The 19,355-nt window shown below is 37.4% G+C and overlaps 1 protein-coding gene across 7 annotated transcripts in view; it reads left to right on the top strand.

Moving 5' to 3' along the window:
• The window catches only part of PDLIM5 (PDZ and LIM domain 5), a 126,851-nt gene that overhangs the window by 66,268 nt on the left and 41,228 nt on the right, over positions 1 to 19,355 (top strand). For 2 of the 7 annotated variants that reach the window (XM_077782963.1, XM_077782964.1), the window contains exons 4-8: positions 5,399 to 5,441; positions 6,687 to 7,081; positions 11,626 to 11,643; positions 11,908 to 12,080; positions 13,419 to 13,455. In XM_077782963.1, the coding sequence (XP_077639089.1) occupies positions 5,399 to 5,441; positions 6,687 to 7,081; positions 11,626 to 11,643; positions 11,908 to 12,080; positions 13,419 to 13,455 (666 nt within the window). Of the gene's footprint in view, positions 1 to 5,398; positions 5,442 to 6,686; positions 7,082 to 9,666; positions 9,684 to 11,625; positions 11,644 to 11,907; positions 12,081 to 13,418; positions 13,456 to 14,078; positions 15,100 to 19,355 lie in introns of those variants that run through there. The other 5 variants (XM_077782968.1, XM_077782966.1, XM_077782965.1 and 2 more) reach the window with 5 other exon arrangements.

Here is a 19,355-nt window from a genome sequence, read left to right as displayed (position 1 = left end):
CCTTAGCTTTTTGTTTTGTTTTTGGTTTTACTGTAATAGAATAAAATATTATCTGCCTACATTTAAATTCTCTTTACAAATGTATTGGTAGGGTTGCCACAGACCGCAGGAATGAGACTGAGGCGTAGTTGTCTTTGGGAGGTCCTAAAAACAACTAAACCTTTGTGGGTAGGAATACCAAAGGAGAGTGCAGCCTTTTTCTTTCCTAAAATATCAGCACTGTTTATTTTAACACATAATGATGAAATCACAAACTTTATTTAAATTTAAGAGGAGAGACCTAAATTTGATTTGGCCAACTATCAAGCAGCCAGAAAAGCAAGAACACAATTTTTTTTTTACCTGACCTCGTGCTTCATTGTACCTGGATGTGCTTGGGGAGGCACACTATGAGGATGTGAAGTATTCTATAGTGTAAACCAAATGTAAAAGGCTGTCACACACATTCTATTAATTTACCCCCTTTTAAACTTAATGAAAGTGTAGCATCTGTGGACAGTGTCCCACAAACTTGCTCTGTTCTAGTGCCCAGCTACCCTCTGGGTGCAGCACTGACATTTCCGCTGTTTGATTGTAATTAACACTATTTGTCATAATTTGGTATGTTCACCTAAATGTAAACTTAGCATAATATACTAGAACAAAGGGAATGACTTATGAAATAAAATGTTGACAGCCATCTCTTAGCAACCACAATGACCAGAGCACGGATTTGAAAACATTGCTGTTTCTTAAGGCAAAAAAGGAAAGAAATCTTTTTTTTTTGCAGTGACTGCAACAGATTCCAATTTTCATTGAGTTCTGCTTAATGATGATTTTGCTGCCTTTGCTTTTCCTTCTGTTGGGCTGTGAACAGGTTTACAATCTTGAGGCCACAGATGCTTGCCCTGGCAAGATTGCAGAAGTGCTGATGTACAAAGGGATGTTGCTTGGGGCAACTGTGTGCTTCTATAAAACTGTGGGAAACACACTTATATGTTTTTGTATTATTGTATGCAAGGAGACCATTTCTGAAGGTGTGTAAGTTGCAATGAAAAGCAAGCTTAACAGTTTTCCTGTTCTTCTATTGTAATGAGCCAGAGCAAAATTCATAAGAAATTATGTCTGTTTAAGGAAGAAAATATATATATTTGGATTGTTCCTTTTTCTGTGCTTTAAATTATGTCTATATTTGTTTTTATTCAGATAACCCCCAGTGAAAGTCATGTTTTTTTATATAAAAATGTTAAATGCTTTCTGCTTGTTGTCTTTGTTCCACGAGTTGGCTAATTTACAGAAAGCAAATTTATTTTGCTTTCTCCCCTGTCAGTTGAAGTAAAATGAAGTTAACCAACAGAACTGCAGACTACGATGGCAAGACCATGAAAAATGCAGGTTTTCAGAAGAAAGTTCTGACCAGTGGCTTTTCAGGGATTTAGCATGTGCTGCCAAAACTTGTCTCATGGTGATTCACTAGCTAGGAAAAAGGAGTTAGTTTTGAAAATTGGAAGGGCAAGGATGCAAGACAGGAAGGGAATCTTTCCTCTTTTCCATTTTTCTGTTAGAAAGGTTCAGTTCAGAGCAACAAAGTTCAGAGGTTCATTGACTTCATTTGGTGGACTTGGCAGTGTTAGGTTTATGACTTGGTTCGATTTTAAAGACCTTTTTCAACCTGGATGATTCTATTATGCACTGAAGGTGTTACACCTTCTTGTATTTCTCACAAGAGTTTGAACAATCCTTCTGGTTACAGAAATATTAAAACAGCAAACACAGCAGCTGTATTAGTACCAGAGTTGTGTGTTCCCCTTGTTTATAGAAGGGCTCATATAAGCACAGTTACCTTCTTGTGACTTGCCCATTGAGTTTTTCATCTGCTTTTTAAGTTACAGTCCCTTGACTATGGGGGTTTAAATGGATGGGGGATGATGGGGCTTTCAATGGAGTTCAGAAGAGACAGCTCTGACATGTCCTTTGGATTCTAGGTTTCATGAAGATTTAGAGGTTTAGTGGCTGAGGGTTTGCTTCTGTAATGTTGATTATCGAGATAACAATGTTGCCATTGATGATCAGTCCTTGGAGGGGGTGTATCAAATTGTACTCATTGCAGAAGCATGAAGAACTGTAGTTTTAGCTTTAATTATGTGTTTTTCCACTTACTGGTAACTATAGAAGGGTTCTGTCAAATTGCTTGTCTCTTTTTTTTTTTTTTTTTTTAACTGGGTGAAATACTTGGAAAATGAATGCATAATAGGGGAATTTAAAGAATGAATAGTTTTTGCAGGACCTACTGCTTACAGTGAAGAGTGGACTAATTCATTTTCCTAATAAGGCTGCTCTGGAAGTTGGAATGTTTTGAATTACATTAAATGTCATGAAAGTATTCATCAGAGAGGACTGTATTTTGGTATGTTTAGACAGCAAATTTGATCATGTTTGGTAAAAATGAGCTGTTTACACAAGCTAAATATAGCTGCTTTTTTTCCCCTTGCCTCCAATAAAAAAATGAATGACTTTGATATAGAAGCTGTGCAAAAAATTATGCACTTTTCATTAATAGTTTGTCAGTAAGCAATGACTGAAGCTGCTTTTTTTGCTGTTTATAATAATTCTTATGAAGTTTGATACAGTAATCATTTGCCAAGGTCTTTTGTGTTAGTTGTTTATAATATGCCTGAATACTGAGCTCTTATGTCTTTGCTTTGTTTGTATGTTAATGAAAGTATTGCATAAACTAATATGCTGAACTGCTAGTTTTAAATCATTCAGAAAATACCATGCTTCAAGCCATCCAGCTTTTTCTATTAAGTAGTAACAGGGCAAGCGTGTCATCTTATTCTGAAAACCTTTGTCATCAGTTATTCGCACATTCAGTGGGACCAAACCTGCATGAAATCCTACTATGTTTAATTGCTAGGTGGCATGTGAAGTGCTAACAGCTAGGGAGTATGCATGATTCTGTGGTTTAATTACTTTTTGGCTGTGCAGTTCAGTGGTATCTATGAAAATATTGTATGAAATAGCCCTGAAGGAAGAATTTTTTTAAATGTGTGTGTTGGATATGTTTTGCTTTTCGACTTGAAGTGTGCATTTCCTTTCGTACTGTCTTGTCTAACAACCATGCATTTTTCACATTATGATCTTGGTGGCTCAGTTTGCTGGGTGAGCATTTTCTTTTTACAATATGGGATAAATCACAGATTTTTTTAGTCTGATTATGGTCTGAAGTCAACAAGGCCAAGTTAAACTGTTTTAAGTATGTCTGGGGCACACAGATTTATGTCCTTGGTTCAAGTATGTTTCTGGGGAAAATGTTATGTTGTCTGTCTGTTTGAAAGGAACATCATGAACATTTTGGTTATCAAGCTTTTAATTTTTTTTCCACCCTCTTTTTCTTTTTGTATGATATTTTTGAGGATGTATTTTGACAACTGTCTTTCGGTTGTCCGGTAATAGTAGCATGGAATCATTTTTGCTTAGTACTGTGTTGATGAGTATAGAGGCAATGTCATCCATTGCAAACTCAAATTTTATTATTTTGTAAAAAACAAAGAAAAAGAAATATTTTCATTTTATGTGACTGAAACAAAAGTCCAGCATTAGCAAAGAAAAGTTTTTTTTCCTCAAGTGTGAAATATGGTAGTTGGCTTGAATAATCAATGTCTTCCTAATTCTTCCTGTTGGTCCAGCTTAATAGATGCATAAAACATTTTAGGTTACTGTATTTAAAATGAACACGTGTACCTAAGGTAGAGATGGTCTTAAAAAAGAAAGAAATGTTTCCATATGTATTGGCATTATTTTCTCCCTTCTTGTTGCTTTTGTTGCTACAAATTGACAACTCTGCAATTAGGAGTGATTAATGATGCACCCCAGCGCTGTGCAGGGCCAGAGGTCAGGCTTTCATAGGCTGCACACTCTGTGGGAAAGGGGAGAAGGGACCTGTTCCCCGGAGCAGACAAAACACTCTCTCTGTTAAGAATTGCTGTTGTTGTGGACATGTGTGTCAGCAGCCATGCACCAGTGGGGAAGGCCAAGTGCAGAACATCTTCTCATGCTCTGCAATTTTTCCTTTATTTTTTCCTTCTGTTTATTTTTTTCTCCCCTCCTGTCTGCATGGCATCTGGGTTATGTATATTTTCCTTTTTTGTAAGGTAGATACTGAAATTGCATTAGGCTTCCTGTTGCTGGGATCCGATGAGCTTGAGAGCCAAATGACTTTGAAGGAAAGAATAAAAATTGTGAACAAAATAGTTAAGGGGGGAAAAAAAGAGGGCAGAATGGAAAATTTAAAAAAAGAGTTGTTAAACGGGAACAAGTATGCCTAATTCAATTGTAGCTGTCCATGTTTTTCTGAAAAGATGGGTTATACAGCAGAATTGGTTTTAAAATTGTGGCCTCTGTTAGCTGATTTCCAGTTAAATGAACCTTTTTGCCTCCCTAGCAAATTGTCTTTTGGAAATGAGAATCCAGCTGCAGTTTTTCCAAACCTTATTCAGAAGATGTATGGAAATATGACACAAATGTGTCAAAAAGCCAATTTTGTGTGAGAACAGCATGAAAACACTCACATGTACCAGCACCAATGTTTGCAAACAGAATGTTACTGTATCAGATTTTTTTGCTCGGTTTTTAATTTTTTTTAATTTTAGTGTATGTGTGTGTATTTTTGCATATAAGTATATGCAAATCTGAAAAAAATCCCCTGATTGAATGAGATGCTTTTTACCTGTAACATACAGCCATTTCAATTTAGATATAACAAAATCTGTCAATTCTTTATCTACTTAATCCTTTTCATTGCCATACTTCCTTTCCTTCCCACCACCACACAGTAGTTTCAATGTGCCCATTGTTTGGGAGAAATTTTTTTGCCATTACTGTAGAATTGCAGTGACATTAACCTTATTTTTGAAAACCAAAGACTGTGTAAAACGTTTCTGTATTATTTAACTTGCCAAGTTCTTTGGGAGGATTTGTGTTATTCTAAAAGGAAGTGTTCTGTTTTAGGCTTGCATATCAGCAATGCACTATTTAAAATATAAATAGTGATAGAACGATAAATTGGCGAGAGCTGTGGAATTATGTGATGGTTTCTTGTGAAAGAATGAAAAACAGAAAGCAGATTGAAGTCTCTGAAATGATGATATAGAATTATGATTTATAAATCTAATAGTACTTAATGCTAGATGCTAGACTTCCTAACATTGTATCTGGACAAATTAATTCAGTTCAGTTTTGCCTTTTCATTATATTAACAACAGTGTTGTAGATTTAACTTAAAAACTTCTTGTTTCCTGTAGAGGAAACAAAATTAAATATTTTATGTATGTATGAGTGGATGTGGTGAGTGGAACAGTGAAATACTTAAAAATTAAAGAATTATTTTTTTACAATTATGTTTTTTTTTCTTTTCCAGAGTGTCTTCTATACAAAAACCTGATCATTTTCATGTGACAAAGGTATGTTCATCATCAGAAGCAAGAAATGTAGCATGTGGCACTGTTACCCATCTGTCAAACCCTGTTGTGGATAAGCACTGGCATTCAGACTTCCAGTATATGCTTGTTTGCCACGTGTTACGTTAAGAATATTGCAGCATTTGGATCTTTGATTACTTTTTTCCCCTCCTAAAAAAGAATAGGGAAATCTGGAAATTATTATAAAAAAGAAAAAAAAAAGGTGAATAAATATTATTCTCCAACTCTTGGAACCCTTTTTTAAAAGGTATTGCTGGTGTTTTCCCTCTGTACCTAAGAGAGAAACAAGCAAGGTAGAATTATTTCTGCAATGATTTTTAAAATTTTTGTGGGGATTTGTTTCTTTTAATGGATACTGAAATCTTCCTGGTATTTGAGAGAAACTTATCCAAATACTACAATTTCAGAGAACAAGTCCCCTCACTTTCCTTAAAACCCTGGAGAATTATTTGTTCCTGAGTTCTTCTAATTTTTTATTCTATGCAACAGTTTCAAGACCTTCTTGCTGATAAAAATGCTGTTTACAAACTCAAAAATACTTATAAATAGCTTGTACTTGAAAAGCCTCTCCAGTGGACATAATTAATGTGTAGTATAATGCTGTTCTGTTGACCATGACCTTTAAAGGCCACAGTTTGGGAACAACAATGTTAAAACATAGTTCCCAGAACAAAAACCCAAGCAAACAATAAAATCAGATTTCTTAAGTATTATCTGACATGGGTATGTGGAGACATTGGGGAGTACCAATGTGCTCTTGTTCTGCTCTTAAAGGTCTTAGTAACAGATCAGGGTGTGAACACTTACACGTTCCATTTGTGTATGGGGAACGTGCATATCTCAAATTGGGTTTGAGACATGGAATGTGGATTTTTCTATAAAGCTCTGGTTTTTTCCACATTACTTATCCAGTGGGTTTTGCAACAGAGCCGTTTTTCAGTTTCTTGTGAGTTTGATTTGTGGAGTGTCTGTTTTGGATATGCCAAGAGGAGCTAGCATTGTGGAATTTCATATTGATTGTGCATGTTGGGATCATTCCCTCTCCTGAGATGCACGGCTCAGGTTGTTTTCCCATACATTTCATGGCTGCACTCTTGGTAAAGCTTGCTTCTGTGCTTCACGCTGGGTGGATCATCTCCCCCGAGAACAGCTAAAACCCCTGCTGAGGAATGTGCATGTGTTTGGCGTGGTTTTGTGTGTTTCTGTTTTGTTTTTCATCCCACATAGGCAGAAACTACCGAAGTAGTTAAGCCTGTGCCCATTGCCTCTGCTGTTGCACCCAAAGTCACTGCCACAGCCAGCGTGGCTTTCAATAAGACACCGAGGCCGTTTGGGGCTGTAATCTCCTCCAAGGTCACCTCCATCCCGTCACCGTCCTCCGCCTTCACGCCGGCGCAGGCGTCGGCCGCATCCTCGTGTGCCATGCCTGGAGTGCATGCTAACGCCAAGCCTAACGCTGAGCCGTGGCCGCCTGTGCTGGGCGCTCCTAAACCTGCAGTTCCTGTCCCACGGCAGCACGGTGCCGCCCCGAGCGCCTCGGCCGCCGACGGCGCCCAGGACGCAGCTGAGGGGCCGCAACGAGGAGGCAGAGAGAACCAGGGGGAGAGTAAACAGCAAAATGGGTAGGTGGGATTTTGTTTTTGCTGTGAGGGTCTTTCCTCACAGGAAAAAAGCCAGGCTTGTTTGAGGGCTGAGGAAAACACGGCTTGGAAGATCAACTCCTCAGAAGTTGACCTCTCAAAAATTTATTTTAAAAGTGATGCTTTGAAGGGCCCCAGGTAGACTTTTGGTGATGGTGACACATCAGTTTATAGAGTGTTACAGCTAAATTGAACAAGGACCATGGAATGCTTTACATGACGTGTTCTATCACCACATTCTGGACCTTACAACAAGCCTGGTATTAATTTCAACGTCCAATCTCACTGTGTATTTTGACACCCAATACAGTGACTGAAAGCAGCAGGCACTCAAAAATGCAGAGCAGTCTGTCAAGAAGGGTCAGTGGGTGCTGTGATGGCTGGAAATGAGACACTGTGGAAGAACAACCATTACCCTGGCAAAAGCAGTGGAAAAAGGCCCCAGAAGAGAGGCAAAGGGACAGATGTCTCATTATTTCTTGCACAAAACAGGAGAAGCTTTAAGATGTTTTCTAGGAAGCTGATGGAGTTAAGCAGATTTTTTGCAATGATGTAATATAAATACCTCAACTTTAAATTTTACCTTCACCCTAAACAAACAATGCAGATTTAAAATGTGAGTAATTTCCTTATTCAAGTAATTGTTTATGTTGAAGTGGGCATCAGAGTTTGAACATTTAAGGGTTGTAGGAAACATAAAAGACTTTATCTAGTGTAGCATCTAGACTAGTAAACAATAGATTAGTAAACTAAATTGAGCCCAGCAGCAGTCATGGGAACTCAGACCTGCAGCAGGATTTTGCCTGGGGATTCCTTGGACTCTCCCAGAAATTCCTGGGCAGAGTTTGGGAGTTGTAGCGCCACTGCAGGGACTGGTTCCCAGAGCCTGCTGTGCTGGGGGAAGAGAAGGCTGGGCATGAACAGTCCCATGCCAGTTGGCCTCTGGGATCAGCAGTTGAATTAAATAATAAAAAGGGCAGGAGGGGAATGGTAGGTTTCTCTTCAGGTTTAAGAATTTGAAACCTGGGCTTAAAAGCTAAAAAGCTCTGGTTACTATTTCCCATCCCACAAAAGAAAGGGACTGGAAGAATAGACCTTGTGCCTCTCTTCTCTGCTACTCAGTATAGAAAATATATGAAAAACCCTACAGAAAGGTAAATATCCATGCCAACTAAAATACTGAATAAATTGCAGTTTCAGTTGAGTTTCTCATGGAGTAAAAAAACTACTTCTTTAGGTACTTATTCCCTTTATGTTGTAGTATGAATATTTTCCATGTGTGGACTCATAATGCAGCCCGTATGCATTTTATATTGCACTGTAGCCATGGCAACTTCCAGCCCTTTCTTAAACAGATGATGGCAGGAATCCACTCTGCAAAAAGTGGGTTGAAACTGAGAGACCCCAAGGACTTGCTCATTGCTGGTGCAGTTGTTGAATACACTTTGGCAAACTCTCTCTTATCTTTCCAGGAATACTGCTTTAGCAAATAACTGTGTAAGGGGTATTCAAAAGCAGCAATTAGTACTGAAAAAGAGGAACAATAGCAACAAAATTAAGTCTCCGGGAAGGAAGTGCTGCAGGCACAGAGTAAGCACTTTGCAATCAAGATAGTATGACTGGGTGAGCACAGCTATGTGCCCTACCTTACTTAGAGGATGAATAATACCATCAAAGAGGATGAATAATCACAGCTGAGAGGTGAAGAAATCCCTGTCTCACTGTCAGCCTTGCAGATCTAGTTTAGAAAAGTTTGAAAACATTTCAGAGTTTTAAAAACCTACTTTACTTTACAGTCTTTCTTACAATATTGTGTTTGGGCTGCCTAAATGTCCTGCAGTCCTAAAGCAAAAACAAAACAGAAGAAAACAGACAAACACACTAAGGTGGTTATATCGGTCTGCTGCTACACAGCTTTATTTTACCTAGAAAAGTTAAGTTTCTACAATGATGCTTGGATATCTCCCAATTGAAAATGGTATCCATAACATCTATCAAATATCACAAACATTGCAATAATTGATCAGTCTGAAATGAATTCCATTTTGCTTCTGTGGCCTGTATGATTCATTTTCTCAAAACATGCAAAAAACCAACTTCTACCTTGTTCATAGATGGCACTGCTTAGCAAGTGCAGTTCTTTAGACATGCACCTTGTTATACTCACAATTTCCTCCCTTCCTCTTGGCTTCCCTCAAAAGCATTCAGGATATAAACTATTTGACTTCAGGATGGAAAAGGAAGTTTAATTTCCCTTGTTTAGTTCTGCCTTAGAAAGCAGACAATTTGCCTTTGCTAGCCTATGTGCAGTTGCACTTTTCTCAAGACCTTTTTGCCAGCTCTTGCAAGGAGATGTGCCTGCTGCTTAAAACAGGTAAGATGTCTGTAGACTTCACTCAGTTTAAGTTCAGCTGGGCTAAAATTTTCTCTTATAGGTTCTCTTGATGTTTGTATGTTTGACTTATGTGATATAGGGCTGTACCAGAGCTTGGATTTGGAAACTCCTGTACTATTTTAAGAAGCAAATAATTAATTAACACATCAAATACTTTTTTTTTCCCTTGCAGATAGCAGCAGTGACAAAGTTAGTATCAACAGCACTGGATTTGAATGATGGTTATTTTTTACTATTGGAATAACCAGCATGTATTCTGATTTTGCAAAATTACAGCTCTTACAGAGCTACATATTTAAATTTTGCAAAACAGCTTCAGCTTTTCTTAGTGTAATACATTATTTTATGTGCATTGGACATGATGTGACTTTGCTTTTCACTGTGCTACATTTTGCAGCTCATATTTATTCTACAAAATATTTGTGTGGTGTTTGTGTGTACTGATAAATTCTTGGTGTGACTGTGGTTCATTGGTGTTGGTAATACAACTAGTAAATGGTGAAATACAGTATAAGATACAACTCCTTTGAGAACTGTGGAATGAAGGGCTGGTTTCTGAATTGATACAGGAAAAGAAAACATCTATATATTCTGATTTATGCATATTAGGATGGTTAACGATTTAGGTTTTATTGCCTTCTCTCTTCTCCCCTTGCTTCAAGGCTGAGTCAAGAGAGAGCCTTCTCACTGAGTTTTCCTTTGTCTCTGGCACCACCTTGTTGCCTCAGAGAGTCATAACTAGTAGACTCTTAAGCCTTAAAAAGACCGGTAGGACAGGAGAAGTCAGCAGGATTTTTTTCTTTATACCACTTGGGTATATAGCAAATGTGAAAAACTGTTTATTTCACTGGGATACTTGCTAGAATGAAGTAAACTGCATGTAAATAATTGTTTTTGTATATTTCCATACCTTTAATTACTGCTTCAACTTTCACATTTCATTTTTGCTATTAACTGTTTAAGATGCTTTATTCCATTTTTCTGTTCTCCATCCTGAAATTTCCACTGCCTTTGTTTCTATATCTCTTTCTCTGTTATTGACTTTGATATGTGATACATGCTCTTCACTAATACTGTGTGTCAATAAATTTACTCTTTTGATATAATTCTGTACTTTTTACACTCTTTCAAGTATTAAATATTTTTTAAGCTTAAGTTTTTACTAATGCGTTCCATTTAATGGGCCTGATTCTTAACAGTTAACATAATTTCTCACTCATTTTCCACCTTTCTTCCCCAGAAATACTTTGAACCATAAAAATACAGTGAGGAGGTAGTGTCAAAAATAAAATGACTTCTAAAGTTTTGTTGGGTTTTGATTTTTAATACTTACTAGAAATTTTATGTCCTGGGAGCTAGTTTTTCACAGTTTTCTTCCTGTGAATTGTGTAAAAATAAATGTTCATTTAGTGAGTCTTACAGATTAATGTTTTGGAATAACAAATGTAGAATTTAGGAGTAATTTTTTAAATAGTTTGAGTCTTCTGTTTCCTTTTTCCAAATTTCCCAAATTGACACTTTCTTTACATCACTTACTTAAAGTTTTTAGATCCTGTACTCTTGAAAGTCTTGCTAGTGCAAGGATTGGTAGTAGTCTCTAGGTTACTGTAGGGAAAGTTTCCAGATGGAGCAATCATCCCCACTCCTTTTCCTTCAAAGAGGGTACCTCCTCATTATGCCTCAGAACGTGGCCATCTATGCTTTCAGGTGGCCTGGTTCTGATCTAGGCTTTGCCAAGTGCAAACCACTTGGTGTGTACGGGTGGCCCTTGCATATGCACACATCTTTGCTGTGCTCTTCAGGAGGTAAAAGGAGAATTTGTCAAGGGACACCTGATCTGACCAAGGTGGACTACCTTGCTTTAACAAAACAAATTTCCCTCTCATCCCTATAGGGAAATCACCATGAGTTTAATTAAAAGTATGTGAGTTCTTTGCAGTGGTTTTAGTGGTAGAATAAGAATATGGCTATTATTTGGATTTTAGTGCCCTTTCTTGCAAAACTAATTCAGTAAAATAATTAGCAACAGTTCTGTTTCATTTCAGCTCACTATTTCTTCTTTTCTTTTTCTCCTTTTTCCTGTTTATCCTGGGAAAACTTTCTCTTCCTGTCTTACTCTGTCGCCTCCAAGGAAAAACCCACCTAAACGGTAAAAGTCTAAACGTGTAGACGTCTGTAGATTGCCTTTTACTGTTTCAAATGTTCCACCAGTGAACCAAGGAGAAATATTTCAGTGGGGCTAGAGTAATTACAAAAGGCATGTTTGGTTTAGAAAACTGTATCTGTGTTTAGCTGGGCCTCAACTGCTGCCTTTAGATGCTGTGAAAAATCGCGGTTGCACCCGTGCCTTTATAGCCGGGGCAAGGCGCTGCCCAAAGCCTTGCGCTCACTGCTGTGTCTGTCCCTGGCGCAGCCCCCCGCGGAAGCACATCGTGGACACCTACACGGAGTTCTACCACACGCCCACCCACAGCGACGCCAGCAAGAAGCGGCTGATCGAGGACACCGAGGACTGGCACCCCCGCACAGGCACCACCCAGTCCCGCTCCTTCCGCATCCTCGCCCAAATCACTGGCACGGATCACAGTGAGTACCTCGGTGCAGGTGGGATAATGGGAATTCCCCAGATTTAAAAACACAGACTGTGTTTTTAAAGCTGGGGGTCAGGGAAGATAAAGGGAAATATTACTGTAAAACCCTTCTGCTACTAAGTAGTTTGGGATATATACATTGCTGGATGTTATTCCTGATTGAGCTGAGTTAAAATGTTCTAGATAAATCCTAAAATCTCCATTTCTACTTCCAAAGATATTGAAAGGTACACATTTGTTGTCTTTTCCCCCTGTATCACCAAACTGGTGACATTCCTGATCAGATTTAATGCTTCAGAAAAATTAGATGTTTTCTGGCATATGGAAAGTCTTTGTCAGCCATACAAAAGTATGCATTATGCAATGATGTGACCAACCATGAACATAAATCCATAGTTCACTGTTTATTCCTGGATTATGTTTCTACCTTCTGCTTATGCTATGGTGTGATTACGTATATTGGTGGAGTGGAACAGGTGATGTGGTGAAGATCATTCCTAGTCATATAATTTTATGCTAAAATTTCAATTTTGTGTTATGCTGTCAGTCATTAGTCACTGGCTGAAATTTGTAATTTTGTGTGAAGCCCACCAGAAGTGCTATCAGGGGCTTTGAGCTCTCATTCTTCAGCTCCTCTCAGCTAGAGCTGCAATAAAGAAGGCATTGAAGAAATCTGATCTCCTCTCCAGGGGGAGATTTGATTAAATCAGCAATTTCTAGAAGCCAGAGGTAACATTCCCCAAAATAAAGGTTATTGTCTGTGTGTAATAAATATTCTGACTTTGGACCTGATTGTTTTGTGGTCCTGTGTTCAATTCCCTTCATCAGTCCTTGTAAGGGTGGAGAATGGGACTTGGAACACCAAGTAAAATGTTTCCAGTACAGATGAATTTATCATGTTGACAAATGCTTTTAGAAAATTACTGCCCTTGTGCAGACTGCTAGAACTTTGGTGGGAAATAGCCTGGCTGCAAACTGATGCTTGGATTATCACCTGATATAAACCTACTGGATATTCATCCAAAAGAAGTACCTCTTAACTTCCATTCATCTTCACCTTCCCAAATCACCTTTCTCCATGCCAGCATGGAGAGTGGGCCAAGGGGAAGGGCAGAGACCAGCAGAGCCACTTTTCAGCAGTGCTACTAGCAAAGGGGCTCTTGAAGTTAATGGACATAAGTCATGTTCCTTGGGGCAGATTTAGAATCAAAGAATCCTGACAAGCCTTGTTATAATTTCCTGTTGTAGTGAGTGCATTGGCACATCAGAGAATCTCTATGTTGTGGTACAGTGTCTTTAGTGCCCTAGAAAATAAATTTTTTTTTTCCTTCAGTGAAAGAACCAGAAAATGAAGCTGGGAAGAAGACTAAGTGAGTTGATGTTTTACATTTTTATTACTTTAATACTTTGCATGTTTTAATTCTTGACTTGTTTAGTTTTAACAGTTTGGTGCACTTGTGTGACATCTGGGTGTTTAAAAAATGTTCCTTCCCTTTTTGCCTTTTACTTCAGCATGTCAAAATCAAGATCTTTTTCTCCAAACACATTTAAAAGCTGTTGGTGTAGTCCAGTAGTAATGTTTGTGCAGGAATTTGTGTAGTGATTTTCTGTCAACTTGAACTGTTTTGGTTGTCTGTACGAAGTCATCTTGTGTTTTCCTTTTGCAAGTCTCATCAGGCATTTTTGATTTGTGAGTGTGGATCTGATTGCAAGGCAGGTGGGAAGTATTGCTGTTCTGGCTGCAAGTGAGGGTCAGCTGTCTCCTTGCTTTGGGATAAGCAGTGTTCAAAATGAGCACAATCAGTGGCTAAATCTAATGGTTCTTGAAGTCAGACTTTCTTTACTGGCTTTGACTAACACTGGATCCAGCTTTTTGACAGAGAAGAAGACAATGCGATAGAAATAGTGCATGAAGTTTGCATGCTCACTTGTGAAACTGCTTAATACAACCTTTCTTTCTTTCTTATTTTTCTTCTATCACTTCTTTCCACAGGGAAAAGGTTCCCATCCACGTCCTTAGCCCCAAATATACAAAATTACGTGACTGGCACCATGAAGTCTCAGCACGTGTTCTTAATGTCCAGTGATTTTACCCAAGTTGCAAAAGCAAAATACAAACACTTCCTTCCTTTCTTCTTTTCCATCTGCTTTGCAAAAAAAAAAAAAAAAAAAGAAAAAGAAAAAAATGAAAAAAGAAAACATATTTCGGTAGCCTTTCTGCGAGAGAAATTCTAGCCTTTTCTATACTTTTCTAACACTTTCCTACTGATGTGTAAAAATGGGATGAGATGTTTTTGTGCTAATCATTAGTTGACAAAAAATACATATTTAAAACTTAACAACTTGGGTGGCTGAATCTCCCAGTGTGGGGGAGGAGATGGCTGTTTCAGTTCTTTCTTCTGCCTGAAAGAAGTCATTTGCATTGCTGAGTTTGAGTTACTGTAGGCTGTTAGAAAGCAGGACACTTTGAACAAATAAATAAGAAATTGTGTTACCTTGATTCTGGGACTGGGGGAAGAAGATGAAGAGGAGATTGTATGCACTTATTTCAAATTATCATACCTACCAGGAAAACTGCCTTGGATTTCACTAGATTTTCAGCAGGTCAATTTTAGAGTGGTTGTAAAAGTTTTATGAAGTACAGAAAAAAGACAAATACAGCAAAGAAAAATAAAAAAAAAAAAAAGTCCCAATATTTTGAATTGAAATGAAAGCTCAATATAAAGATTCTGTGATTTAGACTAGTAATATGTTCATATTTTGGAAAACTTAAAAAACAATGATTGAGCAGAATGTTGCTGTGCAAGAGCCTCAACACATCTTCTAGCAGGGGCAAGGTTAGGCAGTAGTATTTATTTATTTACAGAGTGAAGCTTATAGGCTTTCTTGTGTTTATGAAAGCTTCACAGCCCTGTTGTTCTCCTGTAAAATAATGTATTATAGTAGCTACACATCCATTAATTTATGCATTTTGAAGTTTGGAGAGTATTTTAATAAAAGTTGCTTTTATCTTAGCTCTGTCTGTTTTTCTTTTGAGTCTCTCAGACTCCTTGAATATTCTTCTCATGCATGGGGCTAACATTTCATTGCACCTTCACAGCCTATAGGAAAAGGAACAATTTAATCCCAGCTGCATAGTAGAAACAGTCTGGATTGTTTAAAACTATCCCAGTATTTTACTGCCTGATCATCTTAAAAATGGGGTATGTGTTTGTGTTGTTGAAACTGACACGAGATTTGCAGGAATCAATAAAATGATTGACCCTTTTGGGAGTAAGAATTATATGAAGTAAGGCAGGCTTTCAGCTTTTGCAGCACTTGTTGAACCAGCTAAGATTTGAAACTTCAAACAAAGGTGATTGTGAAGCACGTGTAAAAGCCCAGTTTCACACAACTGCTCAATGAGAACCATTGCAATTGGTTTGGGTTTCTGCAGCTGACCTACACACTCCTCTGATGGAATTAGTCCTGTGAACAGATGCTTCTGCAGAAGATTTGGCAGGGTATTTTTTTTCCTTGCACAATGTCGGAATTTGAGAGGACCTTTGGATCCATTTTTAGTTTTCTTTTCAGATGGCTTATGCTGCTATACAGTACAGCAGTAGCTTATACTATTTGTCATTTTATCTTTAGGAAAAGACAAACAGAAAATGGAGACTTCAGGTAATAGATAAGTTATCTAACACTAACAGTCACCAATGTGAATGCCTAACACTGCACAGATTTGCCCTGGTAACGGTAGCCCAAGGAATATCACCTCTTGCACACTTTTTGGGTTAACTTCTTAGAGACAGTGGGGGAAAATATTTACTTCAGTAATTTCACTGAACAGTGTTTTGGTGAGAAATGCCCATCAGTTTAATTTCCATGCTCCTCCCAACACATAACTTGGCAGTGAGTACTGTGTTACTAAACTCAAGTGTGTTACTGGGTGCACATACACCACAATATAATAATTTTATAGAGTACTTCATATTGAAGTGGGAATGTGAAGTAGTGTATTTAAATTGCTCTGCTGGGATTATTTAATTTTTTAATGTACAGAACAAAATGTGAGCATTTCAGAGACCATCAATGCAATGAAAACTGGGAAGGTTAGAAAGGTTATCACTTAGATTCTCCGTAAAGGTTTCTTTTTAAGGGCAAAATGGTTTGACCCTCAGGTATTTTTATGTTCTGGAGATGTCCCTAGGTAATGAGAATATTTTTATGTTGTTACCAAACTTACCATTATGTTTATCTAGCTTACCAGCTCTTATCCTTTAGAAGGGTGAGTTGCTGTAGTGAGAAAAAGAAGAATAAACACTCTATAAATAATCAAAATAATAGAAGCCTCTGTTCTAAGTAAACATAGTCAGAGTCTATCTTTCAAGGATATGAAAGTAGTTTGAGAGACAGCCAAATTATTTGTTTTTTATAAATTCATTGCAAAAACACCACTCGTTCCAAAAGCGTTTTATGAATGTGTGAAACTAATTTCATTTACTGCTTGAAAGATATCATCTCTTCATCCAATATCCCCATTGCACAGAACTTAATGGTATTAAATTTTGGACTTTTTGTTACTGTTCCCAAAAATGGACCAGTGACTCATTTGTATCTGACAAACATGCCCTGTCTCATGTCTGATTCCCAGCATACATCTGAGCTTTGAAAACATGAGTGGTTTTTTATATAAATGAATAAGCTTAAGTTGTAGAGATCTCCTAGAAATATCATTGTGACAATGAAATAGACACTTCTTTCATCAGCGATCTTCAGTAAAATATCCCAATTTAATAATATTCTGCTTTTCATGCAGGCATTGTCCAAGACAGATGTTCTGTGTGGTTTTTACTATTGTTTATTTTTAAAATGTAACCCACTAGGCATTTTTCAGAGCTGGAAAGACTGATTATAGAAATAGAAAGCCCTCTCTGAAATGTGTAGATTGCAGCTTTTAAACCAGTTACTTAAAACTCAGAAAGGCAATATCTAGCCTTTGTATAAAGTTTGTGTTTTAGATTATTTCTATTTCTGCAGTACCCTATTTCTAAGGTGATTTTTTAGATGTTCACTTTTAACCATCTTCTTTTGAGCAGCCAGCTTTGGATTTAGTTATAGCCTTAAATTGTGGAGTCAATTCATTGTTCTGGATAAGGATTTTCCAGATTTGTAGTTTAGTTAATCCAGAGTGACTGGAAAATACTTGTCCTACTCTTAGTCAGTCTTGAAACAATCTGTCATAAAATCATGTATTTACTTTTTTCTCCCTCATGTCATAAATATATGTAAAGCATACCTGCAGATCTACCTGATTAATACAGGATACCTGTATTAATTTGAATAAAAAAAACATAGCTACCTCGACTTTGGCGATACCATCTGCACCAGAATTTCCATCCACAACTTTACCACTTTTGAGGTCTGCTCCCTGGTCATTCTTAAATCTGTTCAATAATTTTCAGAACTTAAGGTTCCCTACTTTAATAAGACAATTAATTCTGCATGCTAGCATAAGGAAAAAAAAAAAGGCAGAAATGCCTGCCCCTGTAGCTAATTTAGTCTGCTCAAAACTTATTGTTGTGATTGCTCTCTACCTTGTAGTTTCCTTTTTTTGTGTGTATTACAGTCTGGCAGGTGCTTTTCTTCAAGTAGAGCACTTTAAGACAACATTTTCTAGATTTTTTTTTTTCCTATAACAACTGAATCACAGAAAGGATATGAAAAATAGTGAGAAATATATAGCATAATGTTCACAAAACTAACCCCACCAAAAAGTTGTAGCAAAAAGGCATATAGAAAGCATATATTAAGAAGCATATCTTTGGTGTGAATCCCACTAGCACTTGTGTCACTTTCAGTATTTTCTAAAGTTGTTTTCTATCACATAATATAATCCTAAATTAATGTATTCCATCTTTGTAAATGTCCAATACTACTTGGCTTTCTGAGGTTTAAAGCAGCAGGACACTCTCAGCCTTCACTGAAAGTGTGATACTTCTTAAGGGTGTTTTGCATCATTTTAACCTCTTAATTGTATTTTACTATCAGTTTCACAGCCTTTTTGGAGGTTTTTTGGTGTTTGGCTTCTTTTTTTCTTCTCAGTTTACTAACACTTTCATGCACACTGTTTCCTGTTCTGCATACTATTTTAATGTGGATTAAAAATCTCTTTCTCTGTGTGTCTTCACTTGGGTTTTTTTTTAAATTGTGAATGGAGTGAAAACAATGCTAGACCAGAACCTGCAGCTGCTCTTTTGCCGATAGCAGATTCCTGCCCTGGCAGTGTCCCCTCTCTCAGACTTTCTGAACATATTGCTGCACCAGCTCCTGCAAGGTAAATCATTCACAGGGGTTTTGATTCAGTTAACAATCTATCCTCTTCTAGCCTGGATTTGTCTGTCTTGGAGGAGAGAGGGTTGTTTGTCATTCACTTAAAATAAACTTCATTAAGCTTCTGTGACTAGGGATTTTCCTGGAAATCATAGGGAGGGAAGGAGAAAAATTAGATAAAAATGAGGAAATTCATGAACAGTCTTGTGGATACTAATTAAAACAAGATGCAATACACAGTGTGTGTATGCTGTCCACCATATAACTTGGATTAACTTTTCAGTGGTTTCAACAAGTCAAAAGTGAATGTGGATTTAGAAATATAAAATTAATTTCCTAAAATGTGGGTTATTTAATTTGTGGTATAGTCTTCTGCTGTGATGCAATCACAGAAAACTTGGTACAGTCTTCTGCTGTGATGCAATCACAGAAAACTAGGAGATTATCTGGCAAATTTCCTGTCACTGACCCTGGACAGTTTTACTGGCACTTCCCTTGGCAAATTGCTGGTGATTTGGAGGCTATCTATGAGTAGACAGCAACAGTAATTTTAGACAGAAGAGATCAAGAGTATTTTGGAGGGTAATTGATTGTTACTGTTACTGAAGGTAACATTTTCTCATTATTTATTTTACATTGTGCAGGAGTTTTGATGTTCCATGTAGCAAGCGCAAAGTCATAACATGAAACAAAGCTGTTCCTGTAAAAATGAGAATTAAAAGAACAGTGCCTGGTCTTGCCAGGCCCTAGACAGACATTCATGCTTGAATAAAGTATGCAAGAATACACTATTGCCTTACACCTTTCTGCAGTTGAAAAACTAATACTAAGATTTGGAATTGACCAGTTTTAAACCTTTAAAGCAGTATTCTCAACTAGCTGAGAGACCAGGAGAAATCTGATATCAAAATAATACTCTGTTTTGGTGTCTTTTGAGGACGTTTTTATTGTCTGG

This window comes from Lonchura striata, chromosome 4 (assembly GCF_046129695.1).
Source record: "Lonchura striata isolate bLonStr1 chromosome 4, bLonStr1.mat, whole genome shotgun sequence".
Lineage (NCBI taxonomy): Eukaryota > Metazoa > Chordata > Aves > Passeriformes > Estrildidae > Lonchura > Lonchura striata.
Note: the sequence above shows the minus strand (reverse complement) of the source record. Positions and strands in the feature narration are given on the sequence as shown.